Below are 25,204 nucleotides of genomic sequence, written 5' to 3'. Positions count from 1 at the left end.
GATTGTGTGTGTCTTAGTGGGGAGGAAAGCTACATGAGAGCCATGGAATGATGGGTCTTCCTTTGCTGATTCACATTGGCATAATTTTAATTAAAATCTGACTTCTCGTGCCTGCCTCCTGGGATGTTAAAATGGTTGTTGAAATGGTAATATAACTGCTGGATATTTCCCACCCCTCACTTCCCTCCTCCTTCACCTGAGTATGAAAACCGCTTTTTAAAAGATTTTGGCAGGAATTTATGCTAACCTCTGATAGAATCCATCCACATCAGTTTCTCCATAAATATAAGCCCTTGGCAGATTTAGACTTTCTTTAAGGATGAGCAAATACTGGAAAATCTTGGGGCCTGGGAATAAGTAGTATAGCTTAAAAGAAGGCTTCAGTTGGGCACGGTGACTCATGCCTGTAATCCCAGCATTTTGGGAGGCTGAGGCAGGCAGATCATGAGGTCAGGAGTTCGAGACCAGCCTGGCCAACGTGGTAAAACCCCATCTTTGCTAAAAATACAAAAAATTAGCCGGGTGTGGTGGCGCGTGTCTGAATCCCAGCTACTCAGGAGGCTGAGGCTGGAGAATCACTTGAACCTGGGAGGCAGAGATTGCAGTGAGCCAAGATCACACCACTGCACTCCAGCCTGGGCAACAGAGAGAGACTCTGTCTCCAAAAAAAAAGAAGTCTTCATGGAGAAGATTCAGAGGCTTCTTACCTCTGGAATGAGTTTAAGCAAGAAATAATAACATTTTAGAAAATACCTGATGTGTATTCTTAACAAAATGTAAGAGTAGAGAGCATCTGTGTGGAGAACTAGACAAAGCTATCATATAGAAGGAGCAAGGGACCTGCAGTCAGGGAGGATTGCACAGAGATGAGAACTACCTAAGTGAAAAATTGGGCTGAAGACAGTAAATAGAAATTGGCCACTGCAGAAAACTGAATTTGCAAACTAAGAGACAAATGCCAAAAATTTGAGGAAGAAGTATACAAAGATGAAAATGATGAGAGAAAAGACAGATTCAACCTAAAATAACAAATTACAAAAAGAGAATAGAAATAATAGTCAGTAGTTTAGGCAAATAAGACTCAACATAAGGACAAAAAGGTGTTAGTTAATAAGAGTAAATCAATAGATATATAACTTTGTGCCCTACAGAGATCTTGTGGAATAGTTTTCTAAACTGGAATGTTTCAATTAAATCCTCAAAAAGTAGAAATCATACATGCCTCATTCTCAGACCACTTTCCAGTAAAATGAGATATTAAATATAAAGGCCGGGCGCAGTGGCTCATGCCTGTAATCCCAGCACTTTGGAAGGCCGAGGCAGGTGGGGATCACTGGAGGTGAGGAGTTCAGTTCTAGACCAACCAGGCCAACATGGCGAACCCCGTCTCTACCAAAATATACAAAAATTAGCCAGGCGTGGTGGCATGGCACCTGTGGTCCCAGCTACTCGGGAGGCTGAGGCACGAGAATCGCTGAAGCCTGGGATGTGGAGATTGCAGTGAGCCAAGATCGCGCCACTGCACTCCAGCCTGGGCAAGAGAGCAAGACTCTTCAAAAAAAAAGGAAGGAAGGGAAGAAGCGAGGGAGGGAGGCAGGAAGTCAGGCAAAGATATACTCAAAGGTAATCTGTCAAGGAAGGGAAGGAGGGAGGGAGAGAGTCAAAGATGTACTCAAAGGTAAATTCATAATCTTCATCATTTTCATTACTAAAATACTGAAAGATGAAAAAGAAATTAACCAAGATACAAATGGTAAATTGGCTTCCATAGATAAATTGGCTTCAGCTGATTGCCCGGTGTTGTTTTGGAAAGACCTGTGAGGACTTCCCTGAGTTCAGCAAAAAAGAGTGCTTTGATAGGTTAGTAGCATCTGCCACAGGCAGGGAAGATGCTGAGAGTGGTGAATAGGCCACATATTTGTCATAATTGAAGTAAGCTTTTATCACACGAAGTTAGAAAAGGAACCATAAAACAAAGCTAAGGAAAACAGACTTAAGGAAATTAAGAAGAAAAGTAATATAAAGTGAAAAGCAAGCAATAAAATTCGTTAAGTTCAAAATCTTATTTAGTTTGGGTCAGGGGAACCCAGAAGAAGAAAATAAACATACTTCTGCCAGAAAAATAAGAGAAGTAAAAATAAGAGAAAGACTTTAAAAGTAGATATAGGAGAGACTGAAAAATTATGAGAACACTGTGCACACTATGTACAATTTTAAAAAGTAGATGAAAGATAATATTTTGAAAAATATCAAGTATAAATTGGTTCTTCTTGAAGAAAAAGAAGACTTAACTAGAACATAGAACAAGTGGAAATTTTCAAACTGTCTAAATTGGTTCTTCTTAAAGGAATACATGAGTAGGCCCAGGAAACAACTTTTAAAAATCATCTCCAAAGTAGTTCTTTAAACCATGTTTCTGAAATCTTTTTCTTTTTTTTGAGACGGAGTCTCGCCCTGTCACCCAGGCTGGAGTGCAGTGGCGCGGTCTCGGCTCACTGCAACCTCTGCCTCCCAGGTTCAAGCGATACCCCTGCTTCAGCCTCCTGAGTAGCTGGGGCTACAGGCGCCCGCCACCATGCCCAGCTAATTTTTTGTATTTTTAGTAGAGACGGGGTTTCACCATGTTGGCCAGGATGGTCTAGATTTCCTGACCTCATGATCTGTCCACCTCGGCCTCCCAAAGTGTTGGGATTACAGACGTGAGCCACTGCACCCTGCCCATTTTTCTGAAATCTTTGAAGGCTTCCAGGTGCCCACAAGATAAAGTTGAGAGTCCTGACTCTGACATTCAAGCCTTCTGCAATATGACCTCTCTCCTGTCTCCTGCCTTCTTCATACTCTATCACCGCTTTGCACAGACTGCTCCACATATGCTTCCCATTCTTTGTTCCTGCATACCCATGTCATCTCTGCAGAGTGCCCTTAGGCCTCTTGAACCTAAGTCCTGCCTTTCATTCAAGATTGGGTTTTAGTGTCTTGCCTTGGTGCATCCTTCCCAGCTGCCCCTTCCTCACCTCCTCAGCTGACTCTGCCATCTACCTCCTTGTTTTATTTTTCCTTTTTTCATATGTTCTGCTTTCTGTAGCTCCCTCAAAGACAGATACCTTGTCTTCACCCTTTCATCACATATATATTGAATGTCTATTTTGCTCAACATTGCCCTAGACACCAGTGATAACACCAGTGGACAAGACAGATAAGATCTCTGCTTGCATGGTTTGTTTTTGAGAGGAGATAAGCTCATTCCCAGCGCCTGAGATAGCTTATATTCGTAAGTTCTCAGCAAATGGCAGTGGTATTGGTGGAGATGGAAGTGGTGGAGGAGATAGTGATGGCAGTGGTGGTGGTGACGTGGTATTCTATGTCAAATCGTATGCATCAAGGATCACTAAATAACAATGATCTCATTATTGTAGAGTAGCGTATGGGAGGCAGTAGAGTACAGTTGTTAACAGCCTGGAATTTGAAATGAGATTCGGATCCTGGTTTCTTGGCTTAATTAACTTTTCTAGAGATAACTCTAAGCTTCTGTTTCATTATCTATAAAATATTACTGATGTCTTGGAGTTGTTCTTAGGATTAAATGAGATAATGTGTTTCTCTGACATATATGGCGTCCAATGTCTGCTGGTCAGTGTAGTTGTATTCTGCAGCTGCTGCTGTTCCCTACTAAAAGAAATCACATTTGTGTTGTTGGTAGGTTGTTATTTATAAGTGTGATTTGGTTCTGCTGGTGAGCCTGTGGAAATTGAAACATATTCTGATTTCCTGAACACTAATAACTCTAAAGACGATTGAAGGCAAAGGCTCAGTTTCAAACGAAAGAAAAAATTAGATTTGGAGTTACTGACTTCCAGTCCAGTTGGCTCCCAAAGTTCACAGTTTCACATCCACATCCCCCCTCTGCTGCAAACACATAGCTATGATGGATGAACATTTAAAGAAGAAAACCTACGGGACTTAGCTGTGCTTCAAAACAAGGCACATATCTCCTTGTCCCCAAAATGTACCAAAGTAAACGAGAATCAATGAATGAAGCTGAAGCTGTAGGCTTTCTGAAGCAGGCAGTGACAAGCTCCTGTGACATATTGGGACCTGAAAGTGCCCTACAAGAGGAGAACCTAAAGCCAGGCTCATTACTTGAAAATAATTGATTTTCAACATGGGACAGTTCCCCCCCACAAGAGACATTTGGCAATGTCTGGAGACATTTATACTTGTCGTAACTGGGGGAGTGCTACTGGAATCTAGTGGGTAGAGTCCACGGATCCTGCTGAGCATCGCAAAGCACAGAACAGTCTCCCACTACAAAGAATTATCCAGCCCAACATGTCCGTAGTGGCAAGGTTGAAAACCCTGCACTAAAGGATGCAGTGTGCTCTCCTAATGGGAAAGTAGTAAAACTGGCATGAAGCCACTAACTGAGGCTATATCTTTATATGAGACTATGGGCCTACAGAGTCAGGAAGACAATGACATACCCTTTCAACTGTTCCTGTCTCAAAACTGCCTTTGGTTTCTAAATATCACTGAGGCAAGGGCCCCAAAATGCCACTATAATGCCTGGTTTGGGGCTGGTGCCAGGGGTCTGGGTGAAGGCAACTATATAATCTTCAGACAGGGAGGAATGAGCAAGCACAGAGGCAAGGGCAGGGAATGATTCCCATTCAAAATAAGCCTGCAAACCAAAATTCCAAAACACATGAAAAAATCTCATGTTAAGAAAAATTGCAAGGAAAATCAACAACTGGAACATGAATTCTTTACAGATAAATTAATACTTTAAAATAGTCAGACGGCCGGGCGCGGTGGCTCACGCCTGTAATCCCAGCACTTTGGGAGGCCGAGGCGGGCGGATCACAAGGTCAGGAGATCGAGACCATGGTGAAACCCCGTCTCTACTAAAAATACAAAAAATTAGCCAGGCGCGGTGGCAGGTGCCTGTAGTCCCAGCTACTTGGGAGGCTGAGGCAGGAGAATGGCAGGAACCCGGGAGGCGGAGCTTGCAGTGAGCCGAGATCGCGCCACTGCACTCCAGCCTGGGCGACAGAGCAAGACTCCGTCTCAAAAAAAAAAAAAAAAAAAAAGTCAGACATGTTAGATTATGTGTCTAATAGGAGTATCTTGTGGAACATGACATGTGACTCTGATAGGAGTATCACAAAAAAGACCTAAGGGATAATTGGACAAGCAATGCTTTTAAAAAATAACAGAATTTTCCAGAATTGAAGAAGACATGAGTCCTCGGCTAAAAAATCCATTCATGTACCAAAATAAATGTACCTCTAGACACATCAGAGTAGCAAGAAACCAGAACATTAAGCGTAAAGAGAAGTCTAAATATTACCAGAGAGAAAATCTGCGTAAATGACAAAGGAACACAGAGTACCAGCATTCTTCTCCTCAGCAATAGGTGCTAGAAAACAATAGCCAATTACTTCAAAGTGTTGGTAATAAACTTTCAGTCTAGAATTTCATACATAGCTAAACTGGCATTCAAGAGTGAAGGCAGCTGGGCACAGTGGCTCACGCCTGTAATCCCAGCACATTGGGAGGTCAAAATGGGCAGATCACAAGGTCAGGAGATTGAGACCATCCTGGCTAACAGGTTGAAACCCCGTCTCTACTAAAACTACAAAAATTAGCTGGGCAGGGTGGCAGAGCACCTGTAGTCCCAGCCACTCAGGAGGCTGAGGCAGGATAATTGCTTGAACCTGGGAGGCAGAGTTTGCAGTAAGCCGAGATCACGCCACTGCACTCCAGCCTGGGTGACAGAGCAAGACTCCATCTAAAAAAAAAAGAGTGAAGGCAAAATAAAAATGATTTGAGGCATTCGAAGTCTAAGAGTATACCTGAAATTCAAACTAGGAAACAGTAAAGACTGTATAGAGATAGAAGTGAATCCAGAAGTATTAGGCAACAAGAAACAATAAAGTACAACAAATCTGTCTGTAAAATGTCGATAAATGGTAATGACTATAAAAATAATTATTGGTCTTTAAGAAGACAAAAACCATTTAGAGATAACAAAGACAAGATACAGGGACCTAGAGTGTTTAGTTGATAAGGGTCTGTGTCAACTTTGAGGTCAGGACAGAAATACTGAATGACTTTACACTTAGGAAAAAATAGCTAAATAATTAAGATGTAGCCTGTAGTTTTCAAACCAACAGAGCAGGGAAAGGGAAATGTAGATACTTTATTAATTTAGTGGGAGGTAGGAAAATTAGAAGCAAAGGAGGCTGGGTGTGGTGGCTTACGCCTGTAATCCTAGCACTTTGGGAGGCTGAGGCAGGTGGATCACTTGAAGTTAGGGGTTCGAAACCAGCCTGGCCAACATGGTGAATCCCCGTCTCTACTAAAAAAAATACAAAAATTAGCCAGGCGTTGTGTCACATGCCTGTAATCCCAGCTACTCAGGAGGCTGAGGCAGGAGAATCTCTTGAACCCAGGAGGCTGAGGTTGCAGTGAGCCAAGTTTATGCGTCACTGCACTCCAGCCTGGGCAACAGAGTGAGACTCTGTCTCAAAAAAAAGAAGCAAAGGAATAGGATGATAAATAGAAAACAAAAACTGAGATAATAGAAATGAGTCCAAATATGCACATAATCAAAATAAATGTTGACAGATTAAACTCTTCCATTAAAAAAGAGATGATCAAATTGCATCTTTTTAAAAAGTTGAGTTATTCGCTACATAAAAGAGACATCCATAAAGTAAAATCTGAACAAAAGGTAGAAAATAAAAGGTTGGAAAAGATCAATTATGAAATACTAATCAGAAGGAAAACTGGTATAGCAATGTTAATATCAGATAAAATATAAGCAAAAATCACTAAGAGGAATAAAGAAAAGCACTTGTATGCACTTAACATCATAAACTTATAGAAATCAAAAGCTGACAAAATTATAAGGAGAAACTAGCAAATCATTAATATTAATGGGTAATTTATTTGAATTTACTTCTGTCAGTCACAAATAACTCAAAAATTACTGAGGACTTGAATATTTGATATACAGAATTAACATTTTGCTTTAATAAGAGGCTTTTCATCTTTTTGAACCAGCACTTAAAATAAAAAATACATTTTAGGGGCACATGTTCTCAGGACTTCCTGAGGGCTGTGTCATAGGCGAAATGATCTAAAAAAAGAAAAAACATTTTATATGCAACCCAGTAAAAATACCTATCTATATGTATGTGTATATGTGAAATTAAAATTTCGCAAAATACTGTCTTCTGTTTTTTAATGCTGATAGTGAGCCCCGAAATTCATTTTACAGCCCAATTATGAATCGTAGCTCACAGCCTGAAAAGCAGTTGCAGTTATGCATAGACTCCTGCACTCAATGGTATTCAAGTATATCTGGAATGTTTCTAAAAATTCGGCACATACTATGTCACAAATGAAGGCTCCATGCACTTCAAAATATCAATATCAAACAGTTCACACTCTTCAACCACAAAGTACTTAAGTTAGAAATAATAAAAAGAGGTTTTTTAAAAAAAACCATGTGTTGGAAATTTTAAAAAAATAGAGTACCTATTACTCATGCATTAAAGAGATAATCATAATGAAAATTATAAAATATTTTAAACTGTATGGCTATAAAAGTACTGCACATCAAATTTGTGGAATAACCAAAACTGCACTCAAAAATATAATGCATTTATTTAAAAGACAAGAAGGATTAAAAATAAGTGAGTTAATTGTTTAATTTGAAAAGCTATGAAAGGAGAACAGAATAAACTAATTAAAATACAGAAAGGGGCTGGGCGCGGTGGCTCACGCCTGTAATCCCAGCACTTTGGGAGGCCAAGGTGGGCAGATCACGAGGTCAGGAGATCGAGACCATCCTGGCTAACACGGTGAAACCCTGTCTCTATTAAAAATACAAAAAATTAGCCGGGCATGGTGGCAGGCACCTGTAGTCCCAGCTACTCGGAGGCTGAGGCAGGAGAATGGCATGAACCCGGAAGGCGGAGCTTGCAGTGAGCTGAGATGGTGCCACTGCACTCCAGCCTGGGTGACAGAGCAAGACTCCGTCTCAAAAATAAATAAATAAAATAAAATATAGAAAGGAAAAAAATACACAGAAGTCTCCTAGAACAGTCGGGCACATGGCAGAACATGAGAGAACAGTGCCTCAAACTGTATCTGGCTCATGTAGGGGGTCATTAAATATGTGTTGAAGGAGCGAATGAAATTGACAAGTGATAGGATGGCCTCTGGAAAGACTAATGAATAAAAAGATAAAAGGGCCTACTCAGGAATCAAAAGGGCTATAACCAGAAACACAGGGGAATAGATAATATGCAGTATATTTATAAAATGGAGTCCTATGTGCCTTTACTGCACGAAAGTTGACTTCACTAAATGTTTCATGATTTGGTTTTGGAACCTCACCCTAATTAATAATGTTCTAATTGTTATTTTCTAAGGATTAGCATTAACTTCAATTTCAGAATCATAATCCCTACACTGAGAGATAAAAGGAAGAGGCAGCATATACCTGTCTGTGTGTGTGTGTGAGTGTGTGTGTGGATATGTCGAAAGTTGCAGGATACTTAATCTATGAGTAAATGTTTGGTAGGAAAAGTCAGGGTATGTATTTTTTATTTTGTTTTGTTTCTTTTTCCTTGGGAATTGAAAGAGATTGGTTATCACTGTATTTTATAAAAACGATCAGGTTTGGGGGTGTTTTCAGGACCTTCACAGATGCAGCCATGTCTGTTTTGCCACAGCCCTGGTAAGGTCAGCATTTGTAGCTCTGCTCTTCCTGTAAAGTCTTGAGCATTTTCCTTTTGTGAGTCCTTTCTTCTACAGAAAGGTCATCTCTGATGTGGTGGCATGAGTCCAAGATAAACTTATACTAAACCATTGAAATAGAAAACTAGTACCCCTGTGTTGGGGATGTGGAAAGCCTTGAAAAGAACCCAAACAGAAATAATATAGCAGCAAACCACAGTCAACCTTGTGAAGTAATGAACAAAACAGACCTTAAAGAAAGCATATCACTTTCAGAAAAGTTTCCACTGATCAAAATAATGGGCAAAAGAAGAACAGAGGAAACCGCAAATAAAGAAATGAAGATCCATGAAAAAGCATGTCAGAAACCTTACCAGCAAAAAGGATAGTGGGGATACTGCTCATTATAACCCTCCTGGACTGCGTTTTGTATATATATATATGTGTGTGTGTGTGTGTGTATATGTTATATAGTTTTATAGGCTGGCTATATGGTGTGGTCTTGATGCCAGTGGAATTCCTAGCCAGCCATTTGATTGACTTATATTCCTTAGAGACTTGTACTAGAAGAAATTTTTCAAAATAATTAATACAGGGAGTAATATCCCTAGAAGATGAAATACAGGCATTTCATCTTATAAGGATATTATTTGTTTTTAATGCATCATTGAACAACTTCTTTGAAAGGCTCGGGAGAGCTGTTCCCTCAGAGTAGGAATAATGCTCATGTGAGATGCTTTCTCAGACCTCAAACAAATGGCAGAGGCAAGATGAGTAGGTAGATGTGAAGCAAATGAGTCAAATTCAGGGTTAGGAACTGTACATGTAATATTTAAGGAAACTCTGTAGCTGCCAGCTGTGAACATGTCCCAAGGAAAGAGATTTTGCCTTCATAGAGAGGAGCATGCGACTATTCATTGAGTTCTTCAAATTCTTTTTTGCTACTATATGTGGTCACGTTTCTTATAGTTTTTCAGTGGCTAAATTAATCAGCCTACTCTGAAGCTGTTTTTTGTTTTGTTTTGTTTTGTTTTGTTTTGTTTTTTTCTTTATTTTTTTTTATTTTGAGACGGGAGTTTCACTCTTGTCACCCAGGCTGGAGTGCAATGGCGCAATCTTGGCTCACTGCAACCTCTGCCTCCTGGGTTCAGGCAATTCTCCTACCTCAGCCTCCCAAGTAACTGGTTTTACAGGCGTGAGCCACCACGCCTGGCTAGTTTCATATTTTTAATAGAGATGGGGTTTCACCATGTTGGCCAGGCTGGTCTCAAAACTCCTGACCTCAGGTCCACCTGCCTCAGCCTCCCAAAGTGCTAGGATTACAGGCGTGAGCCACCACATCTGATTTAAGCAGTTTTTAATAATCATTGACAGTTTATCCTCAGAGAGGAACCTAAATAAGACCATTACCACAGCTGAGATTGTAGTAAGTCTCTTACTCTCAACCTTTAACTACATCAAGCAGCTTCCCATCTCCCAGACAGTTGCACCATTTCCAGGAAGAGCAATTAAGGACTAGATGTTCACATCTATCACTCTCCTCATGTTTGAACTCTAACTTTTGTGTAATGTAAAGTTAATGGCACCTTTTTGTTCCATCTTTTCAGTATTTCTTATTGTCAAACTCTTGATACTGCTATAACTCCAGTTTTTCTAACTTCATCTTTAGCCACTTCTTTATATTCTGGTGTACTATGACCAGAGAACATCAGATAATGAAGCTGTATCAAACACATAATTAACTGTATACATTCAGCTATTCAGAGAGAAATTGATTATAATTTCAATAAAGTAGGTGATTCCAGTTGATTTTACACTTAGGAAAAGATGGGAGAAATGTCACTCCAGTCGGTTGCTGTTCCCATGGGCCTTTCTCATAGCAATTCCCATGGGCCTTTCTACTGCACTGTCACTCTCATGCTTAAAGATACATATTTTAGGCCAGGTGCAGTCGCTTATATCTATAGTCCCTGCACTTTGGGAGGCCAAGGCAGGCAAACCATGTGAACCCAGGACTTTGAGACCAGCCTGGGTGACATGACAAAACTCTGTCTCCACAAAAAACACAAAAATTAGCCAGACATGGTGGGACTACTAAACCTGTAGTCCCAGCTACTTGGAAGGCTGAGGTAGGAGGATCACCTGAGCCCAGGAAGTTGAGGCTGCAGTGAGCTGTGATTGTGCCACTGCACTCCGGCCTGGGTGACAGAGTAAGACCCTGTCTCAAAAAAATAAAAATACATAGTTTATACAACATGATCCCATAGTACAAGCCTACTTTTCTAAATACAAACCTACTTCATTTGGTGCACAGTTGAGCAAATCATTCTGACACTGGCAGAAAAGTACATATTAGATTTATTAAGAGATAACCTGTCAATCTCAAATGTGACATCTCTTCCTAAGGGATCTTAAGAATAATTTTTACTATGAGATTTTTGTCTTATAGGTTGCCAGTTAATTACCTTGTAACTTTAATAGCAAATTGCTGTTAACTTCCAGGTTCAGAATGCCTATGGCCATTCTTCTGTAGTTTAGCACTAATATTCCAGACTGATGTCGCAGTCAGTGAGTCATTCATTTTGATATTTCTGTATGTAGATAGACTTACAGTGAATGCAGAGAGTGTTAAGCAATGTTCCTAAGTAAAAATGACAATACTGCTACTAATAGTCAATGTATATTTAGTCCATGATATAACACCAGTCACTGCTTAGATGTGCTTTATATTCACCATCTTACTTAATCTTCAAAATCCTATAAGGTAGGTCCTGTTATCCAGGTGTTAGTCCCGACGTAACTCCCGATGTAAATATTTCCTAAAACATGTATTCCCAGGAAAGCAGCAAAGAATCATTGCAGGGGCAAGTGCAAATTGACATACAGGCTCTAGACAAGCTGTGTTTCAAAAGTTCTCATTTAGAGGAAGGTTGTCCAGAAGTTGGAATATATTTTCCCAAGGAAATGATGTTATCACAACAAAAGCATATTTACCCATAATGTGCCTAAAGTAGTAATAACAGACCTAAACCATTTTGTGCACCAGTGTTTCCATGGAAAAATTCACTCAAGAGTTTCCCCTTGGATTGCTGTGGACACATTTCTACATCACAGGGAGAATAGGGACTCTATGCTAGAAACAGTAGAATCATTAGAAATGTTCAAATTCTGAATCTGTGGTGGCCTCCAAGGCCTTTGATGGGAGTTTATGGGAGGGAGGAGGATGGAAGAGTGAGTGAAACTGGGAACCAGGGGCCATAGGGTTAGAGGATCTTGGGAAGGGAACAGGATAAAGCCTAAGAAGGTGAAGGGTGGGTTGGGGGTTCCAGAGAGGAGAGGGAAAAGTTTCAAGAGTTTTAGGGACCCAGAATTCCTTGAGTCTAACCCCCCAGGGACTCTTCTAATCCCTCAGGCAGTTTTCTATTACTCACTACCAGTTTCTTCTACTGACCCAAAGATTTTGCCAGCTTCTTCCCCCCTCTTTTTTTTTTAACCACTAATACTTTGTGAAATTGAGACCAGCCCAGGGCTTTGCTCCACTCAGCTGCTCCTAAAGCAAGCACAGTGGCTCTAATGGTTTTTAACTTCTGTAAAGGAAAGAGCTTATCTTAGGCCCTCCAGAACTTTTTCACTTGGACATGAAAGAGCAGACATCAGCTACAGATGCTTTGGGAGAGTTTTCGGGTCCCATAAGGGGCTGAAATAAAATGCATGAGGATTTCAGATGTGGCTCTCCAAGGCCAAGGCTGATGGGAAAAGAGAGAAGCCTTCTGCTCCTTTCTCTCCTGCCTCTGTGGCTCCCTTGTCCTCAAAATGAAAGTGGAAAGGAGAGGGTAGGCCCCAAATTGCTTGCCAGAGGGGAGGGGCTATGAGACAGTGTGATCCTTGCACCAATGCTGGGCTAGAATCTTCTCAAGTGGCATGCCTCTTTCAGGGATGTAGGGACTATGTGGGTACCTCAGACTCCACCTGACTCTCCAGGTGCACCTTATACCACTTTCCTCTTTACCTACTAGCCAGTGATGATATGAATCACCTGGGCACCTGGGGCGCTGTCCCCAGGCCCACCTGGAAAGCTGTGATTAACAAGTGACCCCAGGTCATTCCTGTCAAAGACGTTCAGCAAACACTGCCTGACTATCCCCACCTCTATCCTATCCCCACCCCTATCCTATCCCCACCCCTATCCTATCCCTACCCCTATCCTATTCCCTTAGCTGGTCTTCAAAGGTTCCTAGGACATTCCAAGCCCCTTTCTGCCTCAGAGCCATTATATATGCTATTTCCTCGTGAACCGCTCTTTCCTCTGCCTCCTCCTGGCTAATGCCTACCTCTCCTAACTTCATGACTCCGCTGAAATCTTATTTCCTCAGAAAGACCATCCTTGATCACTGTCCTCATCATCTCAACCAGGTTCCCCTGCCTCGTTCTCATAACACTGTGTGCTTTTTCTCTTTAGCACTTAGCACACAGTTTTTGTTTTATGTATTTGCTTTCATGTCTCTCCTCACTAGTACAGAACACAGGAAATGCTTAATAAATATTTCTTGTGTGAATGAATGACTGGAAAAATAGTTTCAGGAGAGAGATACTAAAGGTTGGATTGGATATTGCTCAACAAAAACAAAGAATTGAGCATGTGAAAGCTTTGATCTCCCAGGTACAACTTTTACTCATCAACTGAAATCAAGGCAGGTGGACCCAACAAAAATACTATATTATAAATATACAACAAAAATATTACAAATATTTCAACAGAATTTATAAATATTTGATGTGTGCAAAATGCAGCAGCAGTGAATAAGACCAATACAGTCTCTCATTATGGAGCTTACATTCTAGCAAGGATGATGGATACTAAGCAACCAGTTACACAGTTTCATAAGTATAATTTTGAAAAATGCAAAGAAAGAATTAGAACTGTAAGAGCCTATAACAGGGAGGCTTGACTTGGGCTGTAGGCAATCAGACCAGTTCTGGGATTTCTGAGACATGTGGCTCGGGAACCTCTGCCCAAAGAATCAAATATACTCTGTCGTATCTCTTGTCAAAGTTGGCACGAGGGGAGATGCTATGTACATTTCTCAATCTCGGGATTATTGACACCATGGAGTAGATAATTCTTTGGGGCATTTTCCTGTGTGCTGTGGGGTGCGTAGCAGTATTCCTGGCCTCTGCCCACTAGCTGTCAGTAGCACCCCACCGTTGTGATAACTAGAGATGTTTTGATATTGCCGGATGTCCCCGGTTGGCTCAGGGGACGCATCATCTCTCCCTCCCCACTTCCCCAGTTGAAAACCACTGTTCCACATGAGACTTGCGCTTTTTAAAAAATGTGTTTTCATATGATTTATGTAAGTCAATGCCAGAAACATGATGTATTCATTCAATAAACAACTATTTATTGAGTACCAGTTATGTGTCAGGCACTATTCTAGGCACTGGAGACACAGCAATGATGAAAGCCCATGCTTTCCTGACGCTACATTTCAGTAGGAAGAAATTAACAATAAATCTCAAAATATATACTATTTTAGAAGTGTGGAGGTTGCTCATAGTTTTCTCTGATAAGGTGACATTTGAACAAAGCCTTGAAGGAAGCGAGGGAATGAGCCACAGGAGAAGCACCAAGAACAAGAAGCGAAGCCATCAGAGGGCCTGCGCCTAACCTCATCTTTCCGCCTGCAGGTCTGACCAAGCTCCTTTGTGTTTCAGAGGGTCCTCCGCAGATGCGCAGCTGAATGGACTCCAAAGCAGCCTTAACCCTGCAGCCTTTGTGCCCATCACCAGCTCCACAGGTTAGTGGGCACCAGCTCTTCTGCAGCTGGATAGGTGACAGGGAAGGTGTTGGGCTTGGCACATTCTCTCTTCTGCCTCCAAAGAGAGCCCCAGTTCAAAGAATGAAACATCCAGCCTCTTAAAACATTGGCAAATGGGCATTTTTGTTACATGCTTCTTTAAAATAATCTTGGCAGCCTAAAATAGGCATTTTCTGGAACTAGCTTGGGGTAAATGAAACCTCACAGTCTTGTAAAATGCTATCAGATTTGCAGCATTTAATAAAAATGCCCCATATTGACTGGTATTTCACTGCTTTTGTTGTATTTCCACATGTTTTATCTCTCACTTAATTCTCACACAGCCCTGTGAGTTTGATCTTATCCCCTCCACATGAGGAACAGGCTCAGAAAGGAGGGCTTGTTGAAAGTCGTGCGTGGATGCAGAACTGGAGCTCTGCTCTTTGTTTGATCTACGTGTTGTGCCAATGCCATGGTCTGTGGACAGGTTGTTACTGACAGCCTGAAGCCTCTCAGTGTAGGTGCATACAGATAACTTAGGCGGTGTTTGGTCCAGAGATAGTTTTCTATGAATAATAATTAATAAAAATGCACTGATAAGTCAGAAAATGGAAAGAAAAACCCTTCAATTCAATTGAACAAGTATTTATTATTGAGTATCTACTCTAGAGAAAATAACGTGCTGGGCACTGAGATGCACGCAGGGTGAACAAGGCAATCTGCTCTCAGGAAACTTAAAGACTCAAGGAGATAGAAAAGTCAGCAGGGAATGTGCTGCAAAGTGGGTATTATTGCATGCCTGAGACACACAGAGTAACAACAGACAACATTGACTGAGGATTTGCTATGTGTCAGACACAGTTCTGAATGCTTTATGTGTAATAACTCACTTGTTCACTGAACAGGCACATAATGTAGAAACTATATTCCCCATTGACGGCTGAAGAAATAAAGGCACAGGCAGATTATAAAACTTGTCTAAAGTCTCACAACTAGTAAGCAGTGGGGCAGTATTTGAACCTGAGCAGTCGAGCCCAGATCTTTAGGGACTGGGGACAGCTTCCTAGAGGAAAAACATCGAAGCTGACACTGGAATGTGGACGAGTCAGCCAGGAGAGGGAAGGCATGGGCAGAAGGAGTTCTAGGAAGAGGGAACAGTGCAAGCAAAGACCCGGGGGGACTGAAAATGGGCTGTGTTCCACAGGCTTCCACGGATCAGTGTGGCTGGGGACTGGGGCATGAGCAGGGAGTAGAAAGAGAAAAGGTTGCAAGGTAGTAGGGCCAGTTTATGTTTATGAGCCATGCAGGGAACTTGGTCATTGCCCTGACAGCAATAAGGAGCCATCGAGGAATTTTAAGCAGGAGGGGGCTGGGTGGTTAGGGGTCAGGGATTGACATCATACACGTTAAAATGATTATAAGATCTCTGGGAAGCTCAGGCCAGGTGCAGTGGCTCATGCCTATAATCCCAATGCTTGGGAAGGGCAAGGCAGGAGGATCTCTTGAGACCAGCCTGGGCAACAAAGTGAGACCCTATCTCTACAAAAAAAAAAAAGTTTTTTAATTAGCCAGGTGTGGTGGCACATGCCTGTAGTCCTAGCTACTCAAGAGGCTGAGCTGGGAGGATCACTTGAGCCCAGGAATTCAAGGCTGCAGTGAGTTGTGATCCTGCCACTGTACTCCAGCCTGGGTGACAGGGCAAGACCCTACCTCTAATTTAAAAAAAAAAAGCAGCCAGTTACTTGACTACATCCTGGGGATAATTATATGTATCTCATAGGCTTATAGTGAGGATTAAATGAAGAAGTATATAGGGAAGGTGCTATAACTACTGTAACTACACCCAGGCCACTACTACCTCACAACCTTCTCTCTTTCCACTCCCTGCTCCTGCCCCAGTCCCCAGCCACACTGATCCCTGGAAGTATGATAGGAGTATAAGGATTTGTTCTCCACTGAAAATTTTAGAGCCTGAATTCAAGAAATACTTGATGGGTATCTACTCACCTCACTCCAAATGAAAAAAGAAAAGAAAGAATTACTAGAACATGATAGTTACTATATTTTTAAGAAAGTAAACTTTCACCTAGGATTGTTACGGACTGCAAAGTAATGGCACAAGGGAATCATGGCCAAGTGTGAAGGATTTCTGTGAGATAACCTGTTAGAACTTCTCTCCCTTTGGCTCTTCATGTTTGCTTCAGCTGGAAAGATTCACAAACCCAAGGAGATCCCTGACTATACTTCATTTGTGTGTCTAATTGATAAATTAAGTGTTGAATTGAACTTTGCATGCACTCCAGCTGAGCCAGTTGGAAACTTGGGTGGTCAGGTGGATCATACTTGCAGCATCTTGACCGTGAATTAGTGTTTACTGACTCTTGGTAAAGTTATTTAGAAGATTTTGTGGCACTCATACTGAACTTGGTGTCAGTATGAAACCACAGAGCAAGGAAAAGAAGTTGTATTTCTTGCTGGCTTCTCATAGTGACTTTTCCCTGCTGATTCTACCTTATGGTAACAAGCAGATCATTCTTCTTACATTGTTTAGGTAGTTTATTACTTACTGCTTTTGTCACCGAGAGACTCTGGGCCTCTGAACTTTTTGGGTTTGTTTCTACTCTGATTTTTCTAGTGTTCCTGATCCTTAGTTAAAGAAACACTGAGGTGCATGATATAGTAAGCTTCAGGCATTTTCCATACTTCCCAATGAACATTTTACTTTCACAGCATTAGTAACTGAATCTGTTACAGTTATTTGTACAACTAGTAAGTAACTGCCAGGCACACCAACATTTGAACTGCAAATCATTTGTTTTCTATATTACAAGTAGATTTCAAGCCGTTCTAGGGGTTCAGAAGGATATCCTACAAAAAGGAGATTAGGTTGCTAGTAGCAGCATTTTTCTGTAAACCCACAAGAAAGAAGAATAACTCTCATAATAAGTCTAAAAGTTTACACCTCTGCCTGAGACCTGGTAAGTGTGTGCCTATGTAGGAATCCCTGAACCATCTTTGAAAGGCATTTAGCCCATCTGGTCCAGTTAATTCAATCCATTAAACATGATATTGAGTCCATGACTATAGCAGAAGTCTGTTTTCTCATTCTTTAACTCTTCCCGTAAGTCTTGTCAGCCAGGCTTTCGGCTGTGTGAGTGTTTCTTTAGCAGTCTGAATGAGATAGTGGTTCATCCCGGGGCACTGCTGAAAAACAACTCAGAGTCCTTTCCTGTTGATGGTGGCTTAATGGCATTCTTGGTATTATGAACATTAAATGAGATAGTGAATTGAAAGCTCCTAGCAGAGTGCCTGGAGTACTCCATGAATGTGGCTTTTCCTTGGCTTTCCAACCTCAGGCTTTATATTCGTAGTTTGCTATGGAAGGGAAGGTTTAGAGTCAGCAAATATGGAAACTTGAGAAGGAAGCTGGAGTGAGAGCTCTTGGCCCAAAGCCAGAGTCATTGGCCTTCCTTCTTTATAACTGTGGTGTTCTTCTTGAGTTCTGAAGTGGTGATGGTAAACTAAAATAGCAGAGAGCAACAGATTAGATAACTGACATTTCTCTCGTGCTGATTTGATAATGTAAACTACCATTACCGTAGGAGTCTGAAGCCACAGCAGCTGCCCTCATCCCTGCCCCTTAGCTTCTGCCTAAGCCTTTCCTGTTCTGGAGCCCAACCTCTCCCTCCTTTTATTTTTAAGCTCTTACTAGTCTGCAGTTGGTGGAAGGGACCTTACCACCTTTAGAAAATCAATGATGGATTTCATTTGCAAGCAGTGAGCAGTGTCCTTATTAAATGTTCTCTGTTTCTGGCCCTAGTAAAATGCACTATAGCTTTGTGCTTTTTGGATGGGGATGGAGCAAGAGCACATCAGTGTGATTCTGACTGCCCACTTCATTGGATCCCTGAGACAAACAAGAGAAAGGAACATTATTATGTAGTAAACGCCGTGGAGCTAAAACCCTAAGGATATAGATGTCACTTTAACTTTCAAGTGAAATTACTTGCCTGGCAGCTCTCAACAGAATGACCTATTTTCATGATCAGATTCTTACTATTTTCACCATGTGTTGTATAGTTTTTGGAGCTCCTGGGTGGATCTGGAGTATAATCGCATAAAACTGAAAATAAGGAGTGTCCTATCCCCCTGATTGCTCTCGAGATTTTCTCTCCAGAGCCAGAGGGGTAAGAATTTGGGTTGATCACCCACGTTTACGCTGTTCGAAAGCAAAAGAGAGACTGTGAATTGGAATTTGGCAGGAAGTCGGGTGGCAGTATCTGGGGGGACAGTGATCCCCTTAACCTAGTTTTAGGTTTTACCTTGTGTCCTTTGGGCCAAAATCAAACGTAGTGTTAAATAGGGATTCTTTTTTCCATTTTTCAGGATCTTTGGACGCTCCCCAAGTTATTTTCGCCAGATCCAAACCCTTGCCCACACAATCTGGAGCCCTTGCTACAGTTATAGGACAGAGAAAATCAAAGTCGGTGAAGTCAGGGCCAATTTAAGGTAACAGTAAGAATAAGAGCATATTTTTATCATTTTCACTTGCTGACTTTATACTACAGCAAGAGACTTAGTAGCTACCAAAAGAAGGTCTAGCTTCTCAAAATGACAGTGAAGTTGGGGCTTTATAAACCAAAGCTTAGGAGGACGCTCCAAAACTGGGTCAAAGTTGAGCTCCGAACAGTTTGCTCCTATAATGGTCTACCAGTAGGTGGCGCTGTGGCAGTAAGAACTTTCTCAGAAACTATTACTGGAGGCTTTTGTTTTAAAATACGAGGATTTTGAGACAGTTCAAATAAAGAAACTAAAACCATAATTGAGTTATCACAAAGTATAACATAATGTATGGGAAAACATGATATTTGAAGGTCAAGTTGCAGTAGTTGCAAAAGAGAATGGATATTTATTATTAAAGAAGGCTTTTAGACTAGAATTTATAAACTGGACTTTCAGATTATGGGAGGGAGGGAGGGAACACATTTTTTTTCAAATTTTGGTGAGGTTGATGAATTGTGTTTTTGCTGAGTTACTTAAATAAACATATGCTATAATTAGCAGCAAAACAAACTATAAACCTCATCCTCCATCCAACTAAAAAAAGCTCACACATTGAAGGCAGGTCTAACTTAATTTTGTGAAGCTGTTTCCACACTTCACCAGCACTGCCATCAGTATTTTGTTCCCAGCCATGGCCTTCAAAATTTTCCAGAAAATTCTGCGAAACTTCAAGGCTTTGGTAATTCCTTTCCTCTTTGTTCTGCCCTGCACACTAAAGCATTAATGGCTCACCTGCCACGAGGCTAATACTCTTCTTACCTCTGGGGGAATATTTATTAACTTATTTGAGAAGCATTATTCATCAAAATACCCCAGGAGTGCAAAAGAGAGAGGAAAATTATTTACCCACCACAGGATTCATTTACATTGGATCAGCAAGCTGCAAATATCTTTCCCTAGCCCATCTAAACTCTTTCCAGAAAAGAATGAGAAGAGAGAAGGGAACACCAAATCCATGGCTTGGTCATCTACCAAAATGTACCGGAGACACTGAAAACAACCAGAGTTCTATTGGTAATTCTTAGCCAGTGGCCCTTTAATTCTGATACTAAGCAGCCTGTGCAATGATGAACAACTAATAAAATATAGAAGACTAAAGCAAGAAGGTCAGTATTTCCCTCAGGAGACTGGCAGCCAGAAGAACGAATGTGACATCAAGCTCCAAGCTAAACTGATGGCCTGCCAAGAAGTACTCATGTCCATCCGCTTCTAGGACTGTGATACTTGGACCTGCCACAGTTATAATATCACTTTCCTTGAACCTCGTTCATTAGTATCCTTTACAATCCACCCTGAACATTACATGGCAAAATGGGACGATCAGCAAAAGAAGCCTTGGGAAAGAGCCCGTTTCTCAACATTTTGCTCTCTGTTGCAGATACAGCCCTGCTGAGCCTGAGCTGTGTATAAGCTAGGGATGGCTGATGCTATGCTTTGTGATTAACTGAGGCGATGAGACAGCATGTGTATATGGATAAAGAGGACAGAGTGGGTCAGAGGGTCTCAGAAGCCCAGCTCCTATGGTGCACCGTCACTGCTGGGAAGCTGCAGAGGCAGGCCCACCAGCCTGGCATGTGGCCGATGGCAGTGGGCTGCATCTCTTGAGCAGAAGAATTAGGTCATTTACAAAGTGAGGAAGCAGAACCCCACAGGTCTCAGCCCATCACTTGAAGCATGCTTTCTTTTTATTGCAAATGCAGGGTAGACAGCAGAGGTCCCTTCAACCATAATCACAAACGAATGTCATCACCAGCCATGGCAGTCCTAGAACCTCTTCATATGTGGGTTTGGAAAGGCAGTCAGGTTAGAGAATTTGAGTTGTGTTTGCATTACATGTTTTATAAAACTGAGAAAAGCATCAGTTGTCCTTAATAGAGTAGAGGGAGCTATGCCGAAGGATATTAGGAACAAAGCCTGTGTATGACCCCTGTATGCTACCCAGGGCAAGTGTCATATTTACATATCTACATTGTTCTTTGTTTTCTTAGATTATGTATTTGTTCATCAGAGGGCTAATTATATTAACTATATTTTCTTATTTTCTGTATTTTTTTGTTTGTTTGTTTGTTTGAGACAGGGTCTTGCTCTGTTGCACGAGTTGGAGTGCAGTGGTGTGGTCACGGCTCACTGCAACCTCCGCCTCTTGGGATCAAGCAATTCTCCCACCTCAGCCTCCTGACTAGCTGAGACTTCAGGCATGTGCCATGATGCCCAGCTAATTTTTCATATTTTTAGTAGAGATGGGGTTTTGCCATATTGCCCAGGCTGGTCTCGAACCCCTGGGCTCAAGCAATCCACCTGCCGTAGCCTCCCAAGGTACTGGTATTACAGGCGTGAACCACCACACCTGGCCATTTTCTGTATTCTTAGTGCCCTGGCATTTGGGATCCTTGCAGACCCAGGGGAAAGAGTGCCTTTCACAGGGCTAGTTAATTCCTAAATGTAATAACAACTTGTCCATGAGCATACCTTTTATACGCAAACCAGCCAGTCCCAAGTACCTACTCTCAACCTCCTTATCAAACTTTCACACACCAACCCAAAATTTCCCCTGCCCTCAATCATCTCAGGGCCAGGTACCAAGCAACTGGATACCATCCCTGTACCCCGAAGCCCCTGGAATTATCCAAACTAGCCAATCCAGCCAATCCAAAGCTGTTTAATTGCCCTGCCTTGCCTTTCCTGGTGGAAGCCCCAGCAAAGGTTCTGACCTAGGCTTTTCCCCCCTCTGCTGTCTTCTGCCTCCAGACTGACTCTGATGAGTTCACTGTGACCCTGATTAGTGTGCAGTGACCCCTCCCTGGGAGCCGTCAGAATAAACAATACCTTCCTTCCGAGCCTTGTTTCTGTTTTCCTACTGTGGCCACACCAGCTTCACCATACCATGTCCAGCATGTACATTCTTAGAACAAACATCAAGAGGACAAATACCTTTAACTTGTAATACCAGGAACCAGGAAGAAACATGAATTAGGTTTACATCACCCAGTTCTAAGCAACTGGGCATAGCACTTCATCCGTAGCCTGTATTACACAAGTCATGTTTTAACAGTATGTGTTTTGCTGGCATTGACCTGGCTGTAGCCACACAAGAAGGATGTGAATCCCTCTACATGGCAAAATCACCTGGCTGTCAGCCACTGAAGTGCATGCTTTCCTGTCCTGAGGCCTCTTGCATTTCATTTAGTAACTGTTTCTACATTCAGAAACAAAACTCAAGTATAGCTGAACAACGTGGTTGGAAGTGAGGAAGAAGGCAGCAGCCTGGCTTTTAGTTTGGAGGAAAGAATAGGGGTCCTTCTAAGAATCCATCCAAAAGGGGTTCATTGGCCTTAAAGAAAACCAGAGAATTCCATTTCTGAAATGGATTAAGAAATAGGCTACGAAAGAAGATAACATCTGAAAATTGATATTTTTCTCTTGCTGAACTGGCAAAATCCCAAGAGAGGAGGGATGATTCTTCAGTTGTTAACAATTACTACTTTGTTATAAAGAGACACGGAAAGTACAGTGGCCCCTTTCTCAAATTACACTTACATTACAGAAGCACACACACCTCCTGGAAAAAAATGCCTGGCAGCCTGGATTGTTAGAGTTGTGCCTACCCCTGCATCTTGCTGCAGAGTTGTGTGGTCCTGTGTAATATCCATGCACTTTGGGCGGAAGATCTAGTCTATTCTTGCAGTCCTGAACTGGGCAAGTAACCAGCATAAGGCTGCCTTTCTTTCTGTGTTTATACGTCTCACTCCAGGTTATCTATCTGTTCACTGTGAACCCACACCTTATAGCCACATACCTTTGCTTTACTGTCCTCATATCCTCAGGGCATAATTCCTCCTGAAAGTTCTAAAGAAAGAAAATGACATGCTAAGCCACACCTGTCTTTGGAAAAAGCAAGCTTTCCACACGGAAATATTTACACCTCTGCTTACCTGATCTGTGGAGTTTGAACCAGGTCCCAAAAAGTGTAGGTGGATAATGGCAGGGCTTGGAGAATGATGACTTGAAGTGTATTGCCCTGTTGGCATGATTTGTATTGATTTTTTATCCTTTATTCTTTCAAATTGTGATTATAAAGAAAAGACTCAGATTCTCTCAAGTCCTCAAAATGAAGAGCATCACTAAAACACTAAAACTAAAACAGTGGTCTCTTCTACTCCTTTGTTCTCGTCTTTTGAACATGCAGGTATTTCCAGTTTGCACCATAGGTGTCAAGGGGCTCCCTTCTCTTAAAACTTGAATCCAGGTTATGCAGGGCTTTTTGTTGTTGTTGGGGCGTGGGTGATGGTTTTTGTTTCTGGTTTTTTTTTTGTTTTTTTTTTTTTTTTGAGTCAGAGTCTCGCTCTGTCACCCAGCCAGACTGGAGTGCAGTGGCGTGATCTCAGCTCACTGCAACTTCCACCTCCCAGGTTCAAGCGACTCTCGAGCCTTCACCTCCCAAGTGGCTGGGATTACCGGCATGCGCCACCATGCACGGCTCATTTTTTTGTATTTTTAGTAGAGACTGTGTTTCACCATGTTGGCCATGCTGGTCTCGAACTCCTGACCTCAAGTGATTTGCCCACCTCAGCCTCCCAAAGTGCTAGGATTACAGGTGTGAACCACCGCGCCCAGCCTGGTTATGCAGTTATTTGATACCAGAGAGGAGTAGCTTGAATGTGTGGACTTGCCTTAGCTATAATAAAACATAGCCTCTATCCCCATTATAAAACGGGGAAGAAGATAGAAAACCAACCTGATTTTAAGATGATGAGGTGAAGAAAACGTCAGCTGCTTAGAAGCTGCTATACTAGTATTATTTAGTTGTTTGGTGTTAGAAGAATCACTCTCTTTTTTAATATCTAATGGACTGAAAAGTGAGAGTGAGGTATTTTCCTTCCCCTTTTATTTATTTGTAATTTGTTTCCCAGGGAAATTAAGACTTGTAACAAGCCCAAGTGAAGATATTTTGGAATATGACAAGAGAGTTTTTTAACTTATGCATGAGCTTCAAATTATATTAGGCAATGAATTATTGATAGTTTTTAATCAGATATTGGAATATGGAATTTTCAAAATCACAACTCAGAAAAATGACCACTCACAGGCCTTCCATTTTATATTTATTGGTCCTTTTTAGTATTCTCCAAAATTAATCATCATTGTGCATGTGTGCATGTATACTTATACTTCTCTTTCTGCAGAGGATTTGAGTGTCCACAAGAGCCCTCTGATGATCCAGAGGAGAGAGACCCTCAGTATCCCTCTGGAAGGGAAGTTTTTGTGCATGAGCACAGGGAGGAATCAGCCTCAAGAGCCAGAGCTCATGAAAACCTGAAGCCTTGCTGAGAGAATCAGCAGCTCTACTGGCTGAAGGGCAGCTCCGGTTAGCCCATCCCCATGACCCAGTCATTTTCTGGCTCCTCCGCAGCCAGCTTCCATTGTTGTCTAGGCTGACAGCTCCGCCCTACTCATGATGTGACCTCTCTCTGTGGGATTGTTTCTCTCTCTCTCTTTTTTTTTCACATTCAGTTTTCAGAAGACAGAATCAGAATACTTCCCATTCATTCCTCCAGCAAAGTGCCCCTGGCGGGGGCAGAGCTCTCTCTCCCAGGCTTTAACTGACCTAAATAAAGTGGGTGGCAGCTGCCTTCCAGACAGATGTCAGCCTGGTACTAGGGTAGTATGATTGTGTGATACAAAGCTGCCAGTGTATGCATGTGTGACCATTTTTTCAGATGGGATTGTAGTTAGGCAGGTACAGCATAGTCATTTCATGTCCAATATAGTGTCTTAAAATATAAAACGACATGCAGTAAAATAACAAGATATAAAGAGAAAGTCAGGGCCAAAAAACAAGATAATTCCAATTTTTCAAATATCAGGCTAAATAAACTTATTGTCATTGAGGTGAAATTTGGTTCTAAGTCTCCTAATAGGCAGGGCAAACAGGGAAACATGATGAATTGGAGTATATAGTTCTCACAATGAAAAAGGAAGAAATGCTCCAGGGAAAGTCAAGATTTTTCCTAGTATTGATTCTAAAGGAAGTATTTTACATACTTTATATAGAAGACACCTAATAAAGTAGTAGTCAACTGCTAATGAACTATTAA

The 25,204-nt window shown here is 41.7% G+C and overlaps 1 protein-coding gene across 19 annotated transcripts in view; it reads left to right on the top strand.

The window, feature by feature from the left end:
• Positions 1-25,204, top strand: part of TTLL5 (tubulin tyrosine ligase like 5) — a 294,113-nt gene that overhangs the window by 224,278 nt on the left and 44,631 nt on the right. For 11 of the 19 annotated variants that reach the window (XR_004184855.1, XM_031667952.1, XM_031667951.1 and 8 more), the window contains 2 exons: positions 14,464-14,546; positions 18,933-19,055. The exons of 2 other annotated variants lie outside the window; for them this stretch is intronic. Coding sequence is in view for 14 of the 17 variants with exons in the window: in XM_031667952.1 (XP_031523812.1) it covers positions 14,464-14,546; positions 18,933-19,054 (205 nt within the window). In the remaining 3 variants the exon portion in view is untranslated. Of the gene's footprint in view, positions 1-14,463; positions 14,551-18,932; positions 19,056-25,204 lie in introns of those variants that run through there. 6 more of the 19 variants (XR_004184857.1, XM_031667954.1, XM_031667956.1 and 3 more) reach the window with 3 other exon arrangements.

The sequence above is a fragment of the Papio anubis genome, chromosome 7, assembly GCF_008728515.1.
Source record: "Papio anubis isolate 15944 chromosome 7, Panubis1.0, whole genome shotgun sequence".
Taxonomy (NCBI): domain Eukaryota; kingdom Metazoa; phylum Chordata; class Mammalia; order Primates; family Cercopithecidae; genus Papio; species Papio anubis.
This window is presented reverse-complemented; position numbering and strand designations above follow the sequence as displayed.